General features: G+C 37.5%; 1 protein-coding gene across 11 annotated transcripts in view; it reads right to left on the bottom strand.

Moving 5' to 3' along the window:
- Positions 1-15651, bottom strand: part of BEGAIN (brain enriched guanylate kinase associated) — a 158683-nt gene extending 143032 nt beyond the window's left edge. For 4 of the 11 annotated variants that reach the window (XM_064715090.1, XM_064715092.1, XM_064715091.1 and 1 more), the window contains exons 1-2: positions 15448-15531; positions 12258-12387 (exon numbers count right to left, since the gene is read on the bottom strand). In XM_064715090.1, coding sequence (XP_064571160.1) covers positions 12258-12308 — 51 coding nt within the window. In that variant the 5' untranslated portion in view covers positions 12309-12387; positions 15448-15531. Of the gene's footprint in view, positions 1-5010; positions 5755-12257; positions 12388-15447 lie in introns of those variants that run through there. The other 7 variants (XM_064715088.1, XM_064715095.1, XM_064715097.1 and 4 more) reach the window with 7 other exon arrangements.
- Positions 15652-16014: the final 363 nt, after the last annotated feature.

Here is a 16014-nt window from a genome sequence, read left to right as displayed (position 1 = left end):
CTTATGCACCTTCAGGAAGCCATCCCTATGCTCAGACAATTGTCTTGCAAGAGAGCCTACAATGATCAGTAGGAATCCTCGTGTACAACAAATAGTAATAGAGCAGAAATTAATAAAATTTTCATTTTTTTGTGTTAATGTCTGTGACACTATGCTTCAGTGGCTACCTACAGGGTTCCTTAGGAATTAAGCAGCCTACCTGGATTAAACATGAATTTTTGAATCTTCTCAATATCCTATATAAACATCTACTCTGGTTATAGTTCTTCTTTACAATAGCTATTGTCATAATGACTTCTTGTAAGAGGAATGAAAAAGGGTGTTATTCTACCTTGTGCTTCATTCATCTGCATTTTATAAGGATATCATCCTTTGTAGCAGGGAATTGCCCCCTTCTGTCTCAAGGGCTATAGAAATTGAATCCTTTAGGGCATACATTGCTTTAAATCAAAGTAAGAATGAATACTTTATTTTCAGCCGGTTTTGCTAAGGCTACAGGGGAGAATTGAATTGCCTATATGGGGTCAAAATTTGGCCCATGAGACTAAATCCCACAGGAGGGAGTATGACAGCACCATGAAGCACCAGCCTGAACCTGGTGATGTCTAGGAAATAAGCAATTGCCATTGCATCTGTCTTCACTGGTGCAGCTTTGCAGGCCCAGTAAATTATTCTCAGACTTTAAGTTCAGCAAAGTGAAATGCAAGGTCCTACATCTGGATCCCAGGCACACCTGCAGGCTGGGCAGAGAACTGATTGAGAGCTGCCCTGTGAGAAAGGCTTGGGGGTGATGGTTGATAAAAACTCAATATGAGCAGCAAAGTGTGCTCACAGCCCAGAAAAACAACTGTGTCCTGAGCTGCAGCCAGAGGAGTGTGGGCAGCAGGTCAAGGAGAGGATTCTGCTCCTCTGTTCTGCCCTTGTGGGACCCCACCAGAGTGCTGCTTCCAGCACTGGCGCGCCCATAACAAGGAAACAGAACTGTTGGAGCAAGTCCAGAGGAGACCATGGAGACGAAAAAAGGACTGGAGCATCTTTTTCTACAAAGACAGGCTGGGGAAACTGGGGCTGTTTAGCCTGGAGAAGAGCAGGTTGCGCGGAGAGCTCACAGCAACCTTACAGCAACTGAAGGGGCTACAGGAAAGCTGCAGTGATAGTACATGGAACACAAGGTACATACCAAAAGAGTGGAAATTTTTGTTAGATATTAGGAACAACTTCACTGTGAGGGTGGTGAGGAACGGGTTGCCCAGGGAGGCTGTCAATGCCTCAACCCTGGCAGTGTTCAAGGCCTGGTTGGGCAAGGTCTTGAGCATTGTGGGTTAGTGGAAGGTTTCCCTGCCCAAGGTGGGGGTAACTGGGACTAGATGGCCTTTGAGGTCCCTCCCACTCCTTAATATTCTTAGCTCAGTTGGCCAGAGCCTGGTGCTAATAATGCCAAGGTTACAGGTTTGATCCCTGTGTGAGCCTTCACTTAAGAGCTGGACCTGATAATCCTTGTGGATCCCTTCTAACGCAGAATATTCTGTGATCCCAATATATTGGGGTGTCTAGGGAATGATTAGGAGGATTATGAGGAGAATATGGCTCCATAAGCATGGTAAATTCACTTGGAGCATGGCCAAGTTTCTGCCTCTCACCACCAGCCTTATTCCGTCTTAGTTTATAGTATGTGAAATCTTAACTTCCAAAATGTAGACATGACATTATCCCAACCCAAGCTTGTTTTCTTCGACAGCCTCTGCAGATTAGTAAGTCATTTGTATTGATCAGGTTTGCTTGTATTTATTTTGTGTGATAAAAAGAAATGTTCTGAGATGAGAAATGCGCAATTCCTGAGGTTATGTATACATATAGTTGCAATGGTGAGGTCAAAAATTATTTCTAAGTCCTCTTGCACACAGAATATGTACTACTGGCAGTTAAATGTAAGATGGAAAGTTAAAGCTTTTCTAAGAAAGAAATTGATTTCCAATGACCAAGAAAAGCCAGTGTCTAATGTTGAGTTATATGGTTCCTTGTGTAGATAAAAAGCAGGTGTGTAAAGATGAGACATAGCTGGAAATTTGATACTCATTCATGTATTCCTGAAGTTACTGAAGTGTAATTTTCAGGTTGATTCAAATCCTAAGGAGCTGCAGAATTACACAGGTCTGAAGTCACACTCCTGTATGATTATTTAAGAATTAAATTTTAACCTGTATTTTCTTCCTGGAACAGTTAATAGCGGTATATAAAGCTTTCCTGAAGGTACTGGTTACTTGGAACAAATGTATTTGAGATAAAATATGTATTAAAAGCCACAGGCCTTTCATACCTGGTTTTCTTTGAAACATACCCTAAGAAAAATATACGTATTGTTTGGATCCATACACATTTCTCTCTGTATTGATCTGTCCTTTGACAGACTCTGACAAGCATGCCTTTTCAGTTCCTAGAAACTTTCCATTGTGTACAACCCTTTTCAGACATTTCCTGCATTTTTCAGCCCACTGAACTGGTCATATCATTTCAGTCTGAAAGTGTGACATAGTTTCGAGTTGCACACCTTCCACTACATTGGTGTGGATTCGGAGGTTTGCGTTCATTTAATTTATCATTTTCCTTTCCTGCTTGTTTGTCCAGTGACCTCAAATTTACATCAATACATAGAAAAATTATTTCATCCTGCTGGCCAGGTTACTAAAATATTTAGACCACACCAAGGTCATGTCCATTGTATTTTGGAATTGCTTTCTACCTATCACAATTCCCTTTAACTTCAGTCACACATTGAAGCTTTTTTTTTTTTTTCTTAGCTGTCCAGAAATTCCTCTGCATAACTCTACAGTGACTGTTGGGTTTTTTGTGAGATTTCATTTCAGCAGCAGCTGTTTGCAAACCAGTAAACACTTGCTGCAGAAATGGAACATTTTGACTAGTTCAGAGAAGACTAAAAGTTGAAAATCACTTTAGTGGGTCTGGATCCAATCAACAGTAGTACAAAGGCAGTTGTGGATACCTCAGGGGTCTTCAGAAAACATAATAGACAGGAGGCAATGTCACAGCATTCATCTTCTGAGTCACACTTTTTTTTATTAGGTGCAGCTTTTTTAATCTCAAACTTTCAGGCATGTTCTTTCATGCTCTTCAGGATATGTACTTATACCTCTGCTATTCAGTTTTTATATTTAAATCAATGTAATCTTATAATTTCTTTCAGAGATTATCTTCTGCGCACCAGTAATAACTTGGCAACTAAAACATGGAACAGTTAAGCAGTGTTCTCTATGAGCATTCAAATGAACATTACATAACCAAGAACTTCTAAAGTATTTTTACAATAATGACACCCAAGGCTATACAGTTATCCTTTTGCTCCTTGCTAGGCATGCTTCAGGTGAGGACTTGGCACTAAATAAATTAGACTGAAGTCAAAGTTTTTGTATGTAGGAGACATAAATCTGTATATGAGGGTGAACATGTTTTGCTCTTATATTTTGCCCTGCCACGCCTTTATTTTCTCATGTTGAGCTCTGCAGTTGGAGGCATTGTTTGTTGAGGTAAACTGTCAGGTAACCACTGTGTTTAATTTAAATGACGAGGCTTAGAGCAGAGTGATGCTTCAGCTGGAGCAGGCTGATGCCTACACTAACTGTGTGGAATTACAGAGCATTGGCAGCGCTCAGTCAGTCAGCACTCAATCGGTTGGAAGTTTCAATCTGTACATATAATCAAGTCCACTGGAAAAGATGCTCTGACAGATGCTTAATTGAAATTTGAAAACAGCACATCCTGCCATGGGCTCAGGCTGAAGCCTCTTCAGCCCTTTGTAGGACAGCTCTCATCGTGGAGCTGTGACACAAGACAGTGTGCACATTCTCTCTATTTCATTACCTTTCACCTCTTCTCCCTCCAGATATCTTTGATAGGAGGCAATTAAAACATCCAAGGACATAAAATCCTAGCTCAGGTTGCTGAAGTTTGAATAAAATTCTTAAGACTGGATGTTTTCCTATTTGCTGCAATTCTCTGTGAAATAAAATAACTTGTTTCTTTGTTTTTAAACTTGAATAGACTTTTTAAAGAATAATGCAGTTGTAATAGCTCCCAGTTTAGCAACATCTGTGTACATGTGTATAGTCTTAAGCAATAGTTCCTGGACCTTTATTGTTTTAGTGGAATTGCAAATACTACTCTGGAGACATACTAACATATTATATCAGTGCAAGGTTTGGCAGTTCAGGGTTCCAGACTGTGCCATGCTAGCAAACAACAATTTCCCTTTGCTCTCCTTCACAGGCATAAATACCTCTTCCTCATCTAAAGAAAGAATCTCATAAGAAAAAATTAAAAACATAAATATTTTTTACCAGACCGTAGAAGAAAGCTTCAGCCTTTTCTTTTTTTTTTTTTTTTTTTTTCCATTTCTTAAGTTTTTGTGGTTGCTTGGGTTGTGTTTAGCACATCAAAATAGAAATTATCAAGCGATATGTATATATGTATTAACTGTTATGTATTAATTTCAGACACACAAACATTATCAACACTTTTGGGATGTCACAGCCCTCAGTAGTATTTAAACACATTAACTGAGGATTCTTGTTTGGTCTAGAGATACCTGAGCAAGTTCCAAACTAGTGACCTTGAATACCTGAATGGTCTGCCACAGTGCTCTCTTCACACTTTTCTGAAGGTGCCTTGACTGCTCATATCAAGCTGACCTGGCTATACACATGCTTCCTTGCAATGCAGGAATAACCTTCTTGTTTGATCTTGTAAAGCCATCTTCCAGAAAGCAAACTAAAAGGATTAGGGAATTTTATTCTGTTCTTCCTTCCTCCCATACCTTCTACAGCTGGTTCCTTGAGCTACTAAAAAGAAACATTCCCTCTTTGTTCCCACCCTGGAGAAAAATTTGTTTACATGGTAAGAGCCCACCCAGGAAGATAGAAACGCTTTTCTAATAGTCATGCTAAAGCATAAATCCTTGTCATACATCACCCCAAAAAAACATTTGAGAGAGCTCACCATGCTTGTACTTCTAGGAAGAGATGCAGATTTTGTGGCTGGCATTCCTTTGCTTTGAGAAATCATAATTTCTACTGGCAAGCCAGGTCTTGTTCTGTATGAGACACCATTATCAAATGACCTGAGAGAGGGACTCGTATCCAGGGACAACGATTTCTCTAATTTGTGTGGTCGCGCTCCAGCCACGAGGTCGTCACTTCTCAGAGTCTCTAAGTCTACTTCTTCATTGGTCTTTCCATCTAGAATGTTTTCTTTCCAGTTTTCAGGAGACTTTCTCTTAATATGAAAATCATCTAGGCTTCTCACACTGGATGGCAAAGCATTTTTCAGTTTAGCAGCTCGGTATGCCCTCAGGCTCATGGGATCAAGCACTCTGAAAGTAACTTCATTAATAAATTGAGAGAATTTGAGTTTAGCTTCTATTTTTTCTTCCACAACAGACAATGAACTTGATGATCCTTGACTCACCAAGCTCAAGTCAGATGCAGAGGAACTGCTTTTCTTGTGGGTCTTCTTCTGCCTCTGCAGCTTTTGGCTTGTGTTTCCCACTTCTGCTGGATAGAGTGAAGAGTGTTCCAGTCCGTGAGTTTTTTCACCCCCTTTCTGACAGTGCTTTGATCGATGGGGTCGATAGCCTTCATCCTTATTTTTGCTTTTAACAAAGCTTTTAGCTTCTGACCTTGTGCTGCCCTGTAACTCAAAGCTGTCCTCGCTGGAGCTGCAGCGTTTTGAGTAACTGTTCATTGTCAGATCTCCAGAGAGGCTCCTCTCTGCATCGGTTCCTGCTCCTGGTGCACATGCAGCGGTGCATGCACTGCATGCTCTTTCTTCATTCACCCTGCCACCCCCCTCTTGCCTGGCTGGTCTTCCAGGCACAGCACCCTCTGGCTTAACTGGGGAAATGGAGCCTTTCGACAGCAGCTCCATTTACTTTTGTGTCTGTGTGTCAAATATGGGCACTGAAAGAGGGATTCCCATAAATCCCCCTCTAACTTGTAAGACAAAAGGCATGTCTTTGGAAAGCATAACAATGCACCCACCACATTTTGTCCATACACACCCCAAATCATGAATATGTTTCATCATTAATTCAATAGCAAATTCTCATCATTTTAATTAACCATACTAATGAACAGAATCTATAGGACATGCAAATTTTCCAGAGTATTGAGTGTTCAGTGGATGAGCATGGGCTTTCATTGACCCAAAGCAACATATGATATATCCCTGTTTGTTGAACTGGAAATCAAACTACCATGATGTAGATCAATTCTCACTAAGTAAAGTCTGGGTTGGTTCTGTTTCAGGGCTTTTTAAAATCCAATAGTAGAGAAGGTCATGCTATATTGTTCTAATGCTACTAGTGTTTGCTGTTCTATTAAAAAAGTTAGTGACAAATCTGCTAGATCTGCTAGAAAAGCAAACCAAACATGATTCACACTTTCTACCTGCTTGTTTTTTGCCATAACTTTAATTCTAAAATAATTTTTAAAGGTTAGAATCTAAAGCAAGGTACAATATTTCAACATTGCCAATGAGCTTGGAGTAGTAAAGATAAGTTCTTTCCTTGTACATGAAGTTCTTCTCATTTTTCACTGTCTTTATAGACAGGCAAGTCTGAACTCTGAAGAATTTCTGTGTTTGGTTTGTATATTCAGGAACCTAAGGAATAGTGTAAGTGAGATTAAAGACTATAGTCTGACTTTAAAATCAGTGTGGATATTTGTAGTGTCCCAATGGTGTGTTGCCACAGGAAATGGCCAGAGGAATGGCTGAATGATAAATTTGAAAGAGTGCTTTTTGGTTTTTTTGCATCTCCTTACTTTAGCATAAGGGTGAAAGGAAGTGATTTACCCTTTTTTGTGTGGTTGGATTCAGACTCTGCTTACATCACTGTCAAATGCAGCAAGTGGAGAAAGAGAAGAGACTCACAAGCAGAAAACTGAGTGACCTCCCTTAAACACAAGAGCACATTTAAAAATATCATGCATAGCTGACAGGTCAACAGCAGCTTGAGCTGAAATGTAGTTACATGTGCTCTTGAAGCAGACATTTAGGTCCCTCATTACAAGGCACTTTACTTACTGCGTAGAATTTATTGTCTCCACTTTGGTAATTCCAACACTCATTTAAATCATAGTTCATAAAAGCTGCTGAAGTGTTGCAAATCTCTCAAATTAACATAGTAAGTACATTAATTTTGCAAATAACAGGGGAACATGAAGATCCTTTTAACACATCAGAAATCAATTGCTTTTAGTGGAATTACTTTTTGAAATGCTTCCATATTTCTATGGGACTGTGCCATTCCATTGCATACTACAAACATTATCCTGATCACAGAGATAATGTGGATAAAAATGCATAAATCTTGCTCACACTGTCTTGTTTTAGATGAATTTATGCCTCTCTCACTTGAATGCGAATGCTAACACTTTAAAGGGCTGGCAAATGCTTTCAATTGTCAACAAAAGGATTTTCATGACCTTTTCAATGCAGTCAGGGAACAATACAACACTACTTTTCTTGCAAAGCCAGAATTCAGGGTTTTTTCAGTATGTCCAATACAGACTTGTACGAACTTAATGTAGCTCTTGAAGCAAACAGGATTCTGAAATGCATTGGATCTATGCTAATCCATCTTAGGTCTTTTGCCTTCCAGATCCATTAGAGCTTGGCAAAGTGTGAGTTCTGCAGTTTTAATGAACTTTATTAATAATGCCTGCTTTGGAAACAGAGAAAGCCTCACTGTTGTGCCAGAACCTGTAATGACTTGTACCTACTTGGACAAGAGCTTTTTTATTCATGAGAGATTGGGCTCCTTTGTGTATGAATAAAGCTATGTTAACTACAAGCATAAATTCAGCTATCCGTTGCTTATGTGCAAATTTTGAGGTATGAATTTAAAAGGTCTGTGTTACAGCCAATAAAAATGGATCATATAATTCTCTTTTATTGTCAGAAAAGAGCTCTTTTGTTCAGAGAGATTTTATTTGCATAGCAGTAAAATGTATGTATAGGTATAGACATAGATAAATGGCTATAGGTAATTTAGGTAAGGTACATAACATTTGTGGGTGTCATACTGCTTATACTGCTGCTTCTCTTTTTTCATGTGATTTCTGCTTAATAACTCTAGACATATGACACAGACATACCTGGTTATTAGAAAAAAAATTATCACAGCTGCAAAATGAAAAATAATTCTTCTTACTTAAATGATACAAATCTTTTCACATTAATCACTTTGAATCTTGGTCAGAACAAGATTGGTGCTATCAAAATTTGTAGTAACAGTGTTCTCTCTTGAGAACCAAAACATTCTCTAGAGACTAGCAGACCTGCAGAAATTATTTCCATTATGTGTTCAAATAGAGAATCTGACTATTAAAACAAAATATGCTTAAAAATCTGAATGTTTGATATCTTGAAATTTTTAATAATTGATGTTCAAGACTTATTTTCCATGTGTTAAGTGACTTATTTTTTGAAGTGTTCAAGTTGTTTTGCCTTATATATTTAAATCTGAAGACATTGTGGATGTAGGGAATTTCCCATTCCAATGCAAGCAGGTGGGACTGTGAATAGCAATACTTTGCTGCAGTAGCCTGGGCTGTACTCTTGAAATACATAACTTCAGTGAGCTCAAATTCTTCTGTTATTTATTACTACAATATGCCTCAGCTAGGTGGATGCTTGCCAGATTACTAAATTCTTCTAAACCAGTCATATTAACAATAAAATAGTCTTAAGAGAAAAAGTTGTGCATTAATTTGCCTTACTCTAGAAATGGTGGGCACCATTGTTGGAATAAAACAGTATGTCTGTGCAAATCAAGTGAAAACTGTCTGACCTGAGACTTCACTGTAAATAGGATTGTCCTTTATCAGCAGCTCTGCCATTGTCTAGTTTGTTGACCTTTGATCAGCACCTGCACTTTGGTCTAAACTGGCCTTTAAATTAGGAAGGGACTGTATTCTTTAAATTAGGAAAGGACTGCATTTTTCTATGCATTTCTGTGATACCCAATCTTGCACCATGTGGCCCTGATCAAGGAGACAACTCCAGGTACCATCAAGACTCACTCATAAGTGAAACATTTCTAGGGACACAAGTGGATACAGTTTGTAATTTTATGTGTTGCAATGGCTAAGATGTTCTTCTATTTTAGTCTTGATATAAAAACATAAGCAGAGTGACACTGATCCTTTTCTGGTAAACTGACTGTTGGATCTGGAACACTTATAAAGGAATGATAGTTATGATCATAGCTTAAATGGGACTTTCATAATGACTTAGTATTGCATTTGACAAGATTGAAGCATCCAGGAATTTGTCTAGGAAACTTGTTCCTTGGGAAAACATCAGTATTTTTCTAAATTTAGGCTTCTTTATGTTCTGAGTGTCACTTTACAAAGATGTTATTAGAAACCTGCATATTTTGTAAAAACATGGAGCATAACAGAGTTGCCCCCAAATATGGCTTGATGCAATGGAATATTTCTACAGGCTATTGACTGAAGATTCTAAATTAATAGCTGAATTTTGTGGGAATAAAAAATGAAAAAAAATTAAGTCCACCCTCCCTTTTAAATAATATCCCTGTTTTTTAATCTTCAAGAAATGTTAACTTTTGCTAATTGTATTAAAAGCAAGTACAAGCTATCTTGTATCTGCTGCAGGATGTTGTTATGACAACTAGAAGTTTTTTTGTGTAGAGCTCTGGAAGATATGATCATTTTTGGGCCAAAGTAGACAATATCCAACAATTTTAGTACTAAGTTTTTCTATATCTAAAAGTATGTATTGATACATGAACAAGAATATCTTCAGTAGATTATCTACAATAAAAAAACGAAATATGTATAAAGGTTTTTTACATTTTGAGATTCATAAGAAACTTTTAAGTTATTATTAAAACAAAAATTAAATCTGATTTTTAAATAGTATTGAGGTTTATTTTAATTGCAAATATGTCTGGTTCCAGAGCCTTTTAGAGTCAGTGGGTAGACATCAAGATTTTGGATTAATAATAACACTGTTGTCTGTGCTGCTCCTGCTGAAGCAAAGAATGAATTTTCCTTTATAATGGTGTGTATTTCCTGTATTTGCATTCCTAGTTTTCATTCAACTTTTCAACTATTCAGAAATATTGCCTAAGCAGCAGGGTCAGAGTCACTAGAATTTGTAGGAATGGCATTCTGTTCAAAGTTCTCAGTTTGCCCTAAAGGTATGTACATCCCCCAGCAGATACTCCACTCTTAAAATAGCTATATCCCAACCCTCCCAGTGCCCATTCTTGCTCAGAAGTTCTCTTCCCTCCTGCCTTAAATGAAAATTTTATCACATCTTATCCAGTCCTCTTCACACTTAATGCAGACCTTTCAGTTTTGCACTTCAGTTTACTCCTTTAAATAATACAGATGTTCCTCTCTAGGTTTTCTTCCAACAGATGGTTTCCTTTTCCCTTTTTTTTTCTGTAATGGTTGTCAAATACAAATTTGATTTTAATACAAGGTTGCCTACACCAATTTCCTCATCAAGACAGCGTTTTCTTAAATTCTTCTCAGCATTATTCTATATAGTTGTTCTCCAGAAATTTTACCACATTTTCAAGTCAATAATTATCTATTTCTAGGATACTAGGCCTCACACAGCAAAAATTCAATTTCACTAAATATTACTTTCACTATTTCTGTTTCCTTTTAGAACAAAAATTTCAAATGGAGTGGAGATGTAGTCAGTGATGTATGTATTGTTTTTTACCTCACTAGATTCTGCTTGAAAGTGTTTCAGCCCCAAGGAGAATTTAAGCAGACACTGGCTCTGAGTCTGTAAGATTTAGCTGTCTTCAGGACCAGTAGAATGAAAATTCAGTTCTTTTATTTTAATGCATGACTTCCTATGGGAACAAGTTAGAATGGGTTTTTCCTTTCTTTATCAGTTGTTGGAAAATTCGTAACATGGTATGAAAAACAGAAAATTGGACCAGTACTGCCACCATTAAATCAGTCTGGATTCTTTAGAAATGGTAGATTTGTTGGCATGAAAAAGAGGTGAAAGCAACTGTGGTGTCTTAAAGAGCAGAGACTTCTGTTTCTATGCAGGAATCTGCATGGTGGACAGTGCCTGCATTCAGCCTTGAATCTAAATCTAAAGATAGAATAGATCTAAATTGCTCTAAATTCTCATTAATCAACCTCTCCACCATGATGAGTAAAACATTTATCTGTTTTACAACTACAGGGTGACTAAACTAAAGGCAACAAATTGCTGTGTCATCTTTCTTGTCAACATCCATAAGTCTGATTCATTTAATTTATGGCTGTATACCAGAAAGAGCTGTGATAGAACTGTAAGAAGTGCTGAGCATTAGAGAAGAGATGGTTTTTTGGTATAAATCCTGCACCACCCTGAAAACAGAGCCACTGCTCTCTGGCAAAGGCTGCAGCTGCAGTAAAATTAGAGACAGACACCCAACTAAAATGCAAGCTATATTTATAGATTTAAAAATAAATGAAAAATTAAAGAGAAAAATGCTAGTACAAAATGTTTTAGTATACCAATTTTTTTTTTTCAGTTCCAGCACAGCATTCCATTGGACACAGGCCCTTACTGCACTCAATATCATCCTGTCAGAGCACCTTTCATTACTGAGCAAGCAGCCAAATTAGAATCAGCTGTAAGATGTTGGCTGTTGTGTTGGCTGCTCCCTAGCAGTATAAAATGGCACCATGGACACACATTACTGTGCACATCTTTAAAGTTTTTCAAAGATATATACAAGGCACTTGTGGACACAGCTGATGACATTTGGCTACCCTTAATTACCAAAGGCTTTGTTCTCTCCCATGAAGTGAAATTTTACTCTTGCTAAAGAAAGCCAGAAAAAGGAAGTTGCAGACTGTATTTTTTCCAAGTGTTTTAAGTGATCTTTTATTTTTCCACGGTTCAGACAATGGACTGCTTGGAAGAGAGGACTACAAAATTATATGAGGCTGATCTACAGTGTGAGGAATGGATTAGTGGTCTAGTTAGGCCAAGCTTAAGAGTACAAACATTACCTTTATGATGGAGCTTAGCTCTAAAAAGCTTATGATATCACCTGCCTGATAAATTTTTGTCCCCATCCAAGAGAGACAGATCTTCCTAGCTAGAAGGAGTTAATAGCACCTGTGAATAACAATTATATCAGAACACCGTTGTATATCAGATTTGTGTTTAAGCGACCAACCGCGGCTGCGTACCTTGACCGAGAATGAGTCCTCAAAATGCTCTCTATCCTCTGCCAACATCATCTTTTTCTTGCTCAGTTTCTGCTTTAGCCAGCTGCTCCATGAGCTCTTCTTCACACGCTGTACCGTTTTTGTGGCCGTGCTGTGGGATGGGTAGAGCTGTAGGTCATCTGCATTACACTAGCATCTGAGTCTGTGTCTCCAGCTCACTTTGCAGTTGCTTGGTGAAAAGATGTAAAATAATTGATCCTTCTGAGAATACACAGATGAGGAGGCTTAGTTTCTTCCACTGCTCCTTGAAAATGTGTATTATTTTAGGAAAGTGTCAAATCCTTTGAGCCTAGTCTTTAAAAATGTCCTTCTTTGAGGAAGTCTGGCAGTGTCATGGGGCTTTCCAAATTAGGTACACCATTTCCCTCATTTCCCTCTCTCTTTTCTCTCTTCTTTATTCCCAATAATAATAATCATTATAATAATTATTATGATCATGGTTATTATTATCATCATTACCATCATTAAGAAGAGGGGAAAAAAGCATGAGAAAATTTAAGACAGTAGAGAGGAAGAATGAGAGGAATGGAATTATTTTCTCATGTAAAATCAGGCTTAGGATAGAAATACAATGCCTTTTTCTTCAGGTGGAATGAAAATATTTCCCACTCATTAATTATGTTATATTTTAAAATTAATATATTTTATATACCAGTTTATTTTACTTTAATCCATTCCTAATTTATGCTGGATGCCACAATCTGCAAGGCCTTGCTGTCTCTGAAGCCATATAATATTCCTTTCTGATCTGATACTACATAAATGGTGAACTAAGGCTACTCAAAGTCCTTCCCATTGATGCTTCAAGGAGTATTGAAGAGATCTTTCAGTACAGCAGTGTTTTTCTTGTCATCTTTCTTTTATATCTGCAGGAATATGCAATTCTGCTAATTAAATGTTAAACATAGTGGGGAGTTTAAGACTGGAAGGTAAGTCTTTGTTAAGTGCATAAACCACAAAGGAATAAGATGTTGCTATGATATTCTCTCTCTTCTTTTTTTTTTTTTTTCCATCCAATGAGCTTATTCAAATCAGTGAATTATGTGTTAGGCCAAGTTGTGTCAGATCATAATACAAAAATTCACAGTTCTTTGTAGTGGGTCAAATCCTGGCCCCCCTCCTAGGGGCTTTGACTTCATGAGAGCAATAGACCTGTACTAGGCTTGTTGGACTTCATTAGGATCATTTTTTTGCAGGATTAGGAAATCACAAAGTATAAGGAAGGAATAAGCCTTTTTACCTGGGAAATTCCCTCAATCATGAAGGCACCATTTCCCTTTGAAGGCTTCCCAAAGGCAGTTCTCTGTCTCTTCCTCACCCTCCCAGTCTGTCTCAGAAACAGTTATCAAGGACTGATTCCTCTAGTTGGGAAAGTGCAACAGCTGTGCAAATGGCCTAAGCTTGTTAGTGGCATTTCTGCTCACTGATGTCTCCTTTAGTCTTGTGGGGATGGTACCATAAATATCACTATTTACTGGTCTTGTAATTACTATGCTGCGCCTTCCTGAGATTTTGGGAAGGGATGTGAAATGTCAGAATAAACCTCTCCATTATTGGCTTCTAATTTATTGGGCTCTTCAGAGCTGGCCCTTGGGAAGCTTAATGCTGCTTGCAAAAGGAAGGTTATATTATTGTTCACCATACCTGGAACACAGTAATTCTGTTATCTCTGTTTCAATTCTTTATCTATGCATATACATAATCTGCCAAAACCTCCTATGTCTGTTACACAGTAAATAAGGAAATGCTTGTTCCAGTTCCATGCCTCAATATGTTCTGAAAAAGTTTGCTTTAAAAAAATCTTGCCTTGCATATAAATGAGTTGGAATGGAAGTATGTTTTAAAATTTGTTGTTCTGAGTAATTTGAAAATAACTGAGAGAAATAAGTGGTAATTTAATAATAATAAGTGGTATTTTTAATCTTGACTGCTGTTACCATGGGTTGTTGAGGGATGGGTAACTTGAGCAGGAGGGAAGTATTTATGTAGTTTTCTGCAGAAGTTAACTAAACAGTGTGATTTTTTTTGCAGCACAATTTTCCCTACATAAAAAACTGTGACAAATAATACTACTTGGAGGTATAGTATATGCTTGTGCTAAATGTTTCCAGAATACTGGTTCTGGTGCTGTAATGCCTCAGATGCAGCTATAATATATTTCTGCTGAGGGCTGCAAACCTGCATGTTTGCAATCAGAGTTGCATGCCACAGGAATTGGTGATAAGCAGGTATGACTAAATAAGAACAAAAAAGGTCTGTTTGTATTTGGATATATGTGTGTTTGCATACCAAATGTAAAAGTAGCCCTTTGCATTGCCTGTTTCTAACCCTTTTCTATTAGAACACTTGCAATTTAAACACAAAGCAAAATATTGTTATTTATTTTCCTTTCACAGCCATAGTCCCACCTCATTCATTATATTAAAGAGACATGTCCATCAGAGCTGTTTAAATACTCTTGCAGAAAGCATGCTACAGTAAGTGCTGGTTGTTTTGGCAAATGTTATGCATTTCTGTTGTTTTGCATACAATTTTTTCATCTATACTCTGCTGGGTTTATCAATGTTTGACTGATGCTTTGTATAATTAGACAAAGTAATGCACTACATATATTTTCTTTCATAATTTAATACAAACCTGAGCTAGGTTTAATGTGTACATATTAACTTTAATAATATTAATGCCACTGCCTGAATATTTCCTTTCTTGAAGATATAAATTATTTTGATAATTTCATACTTAATGGCCAATAGCATATTCAGAATACATATTCCAGTTTTGATGAGATCAAATAGACATGTTCCATGATGTGCATTATGCAAAGACAAGATACATAACTCATTTAAAAAAACCCTATCATGACAGTCAATTATAAATCATTTCATTAGCTTTCCAGCACTGCAGCTTTAGGAAGCTCCATCTATATAATTTGCTGTCTTGTACCTTAATGTATTAACTATTTCCTTTTAAAGGCAGTAATGTCTGCCAAATGAAACAACAGAGCATGTTAATTCATATTTAAAGCAGGCATCCAGTTGTCATATTGCAGCACCACTAATTCAAGGCTGAAGACTTTACTACCTGTTATGAATTTTAAATTAAAAAAAGAAAAAGACAAAAAACCATGCAGTAAAGAGAAAGAAATACTTACTTGAGAAGGATTCTGCAAGCTCCGTTCTGCTAGTCCACAGACTGAAATGATGGAGCCAGATTTAGAAGTCTCTTATTAGGTGCATGCTGCTTCAACAGTTACAGCTTTTCTTTTTTTTTTTTGACTGAAAGACGGAATCGTTTTCTTTTAATGAAGCCAGCACAGAATATGCTGCCCACGTTGCTATGAGAGACTAAACTTGCAGAGCGAAGTCTGGCAATTTCAAAATAACTTATCGGGGGGTCATTCACTCTCAACCTGCCACTGCTTTTCTGTGTAGTCACAAACTTTGGCAGCATCAAGCAAGATCATAGAATGTCACAAATGCAGGAAATTACCAGTTAGTCATGCACACTTGAGACTGAAAGAAATTGAGGCAGCATTGTTTGTGAATGTAGGTATGAAACCAAGTTAAGCCAAAATCTTTCCATTTGGAACATCCACTAAATTCTCTTAAAAGGGAACAAGGCTCTGATTGCAGTCAATCTGCAGTACCTGCTACTCTCCTGGTGGTTAGATGCTTTACCTAGAGCTCCAGAAGAAAAGGGTATAGAAACTGCCCCAAAG

This window comes from Zonotrichia leucophrys, chromosome 5 (genome assembly GCF_028769735.1).
Source record: "Zonotrichia leucophrys gambelii isolate GWCS_2022_RI chromosome 5, RI_Zleu_2.0, whole genome shotgun sequence".
In the NCBI taxonomy this organism is placed as follows: domain Eukaryota; kingdom Metazoa; phylum Chordata; class Aves; order Passeriformes; family Passerellidae; genus Zonotrichia; species Zonotrichia leucophrys.
Note: the sequence above shows the minus strand (reverse complement) of the source record. Positions and strands in the feature narration are given on the sequence as shown.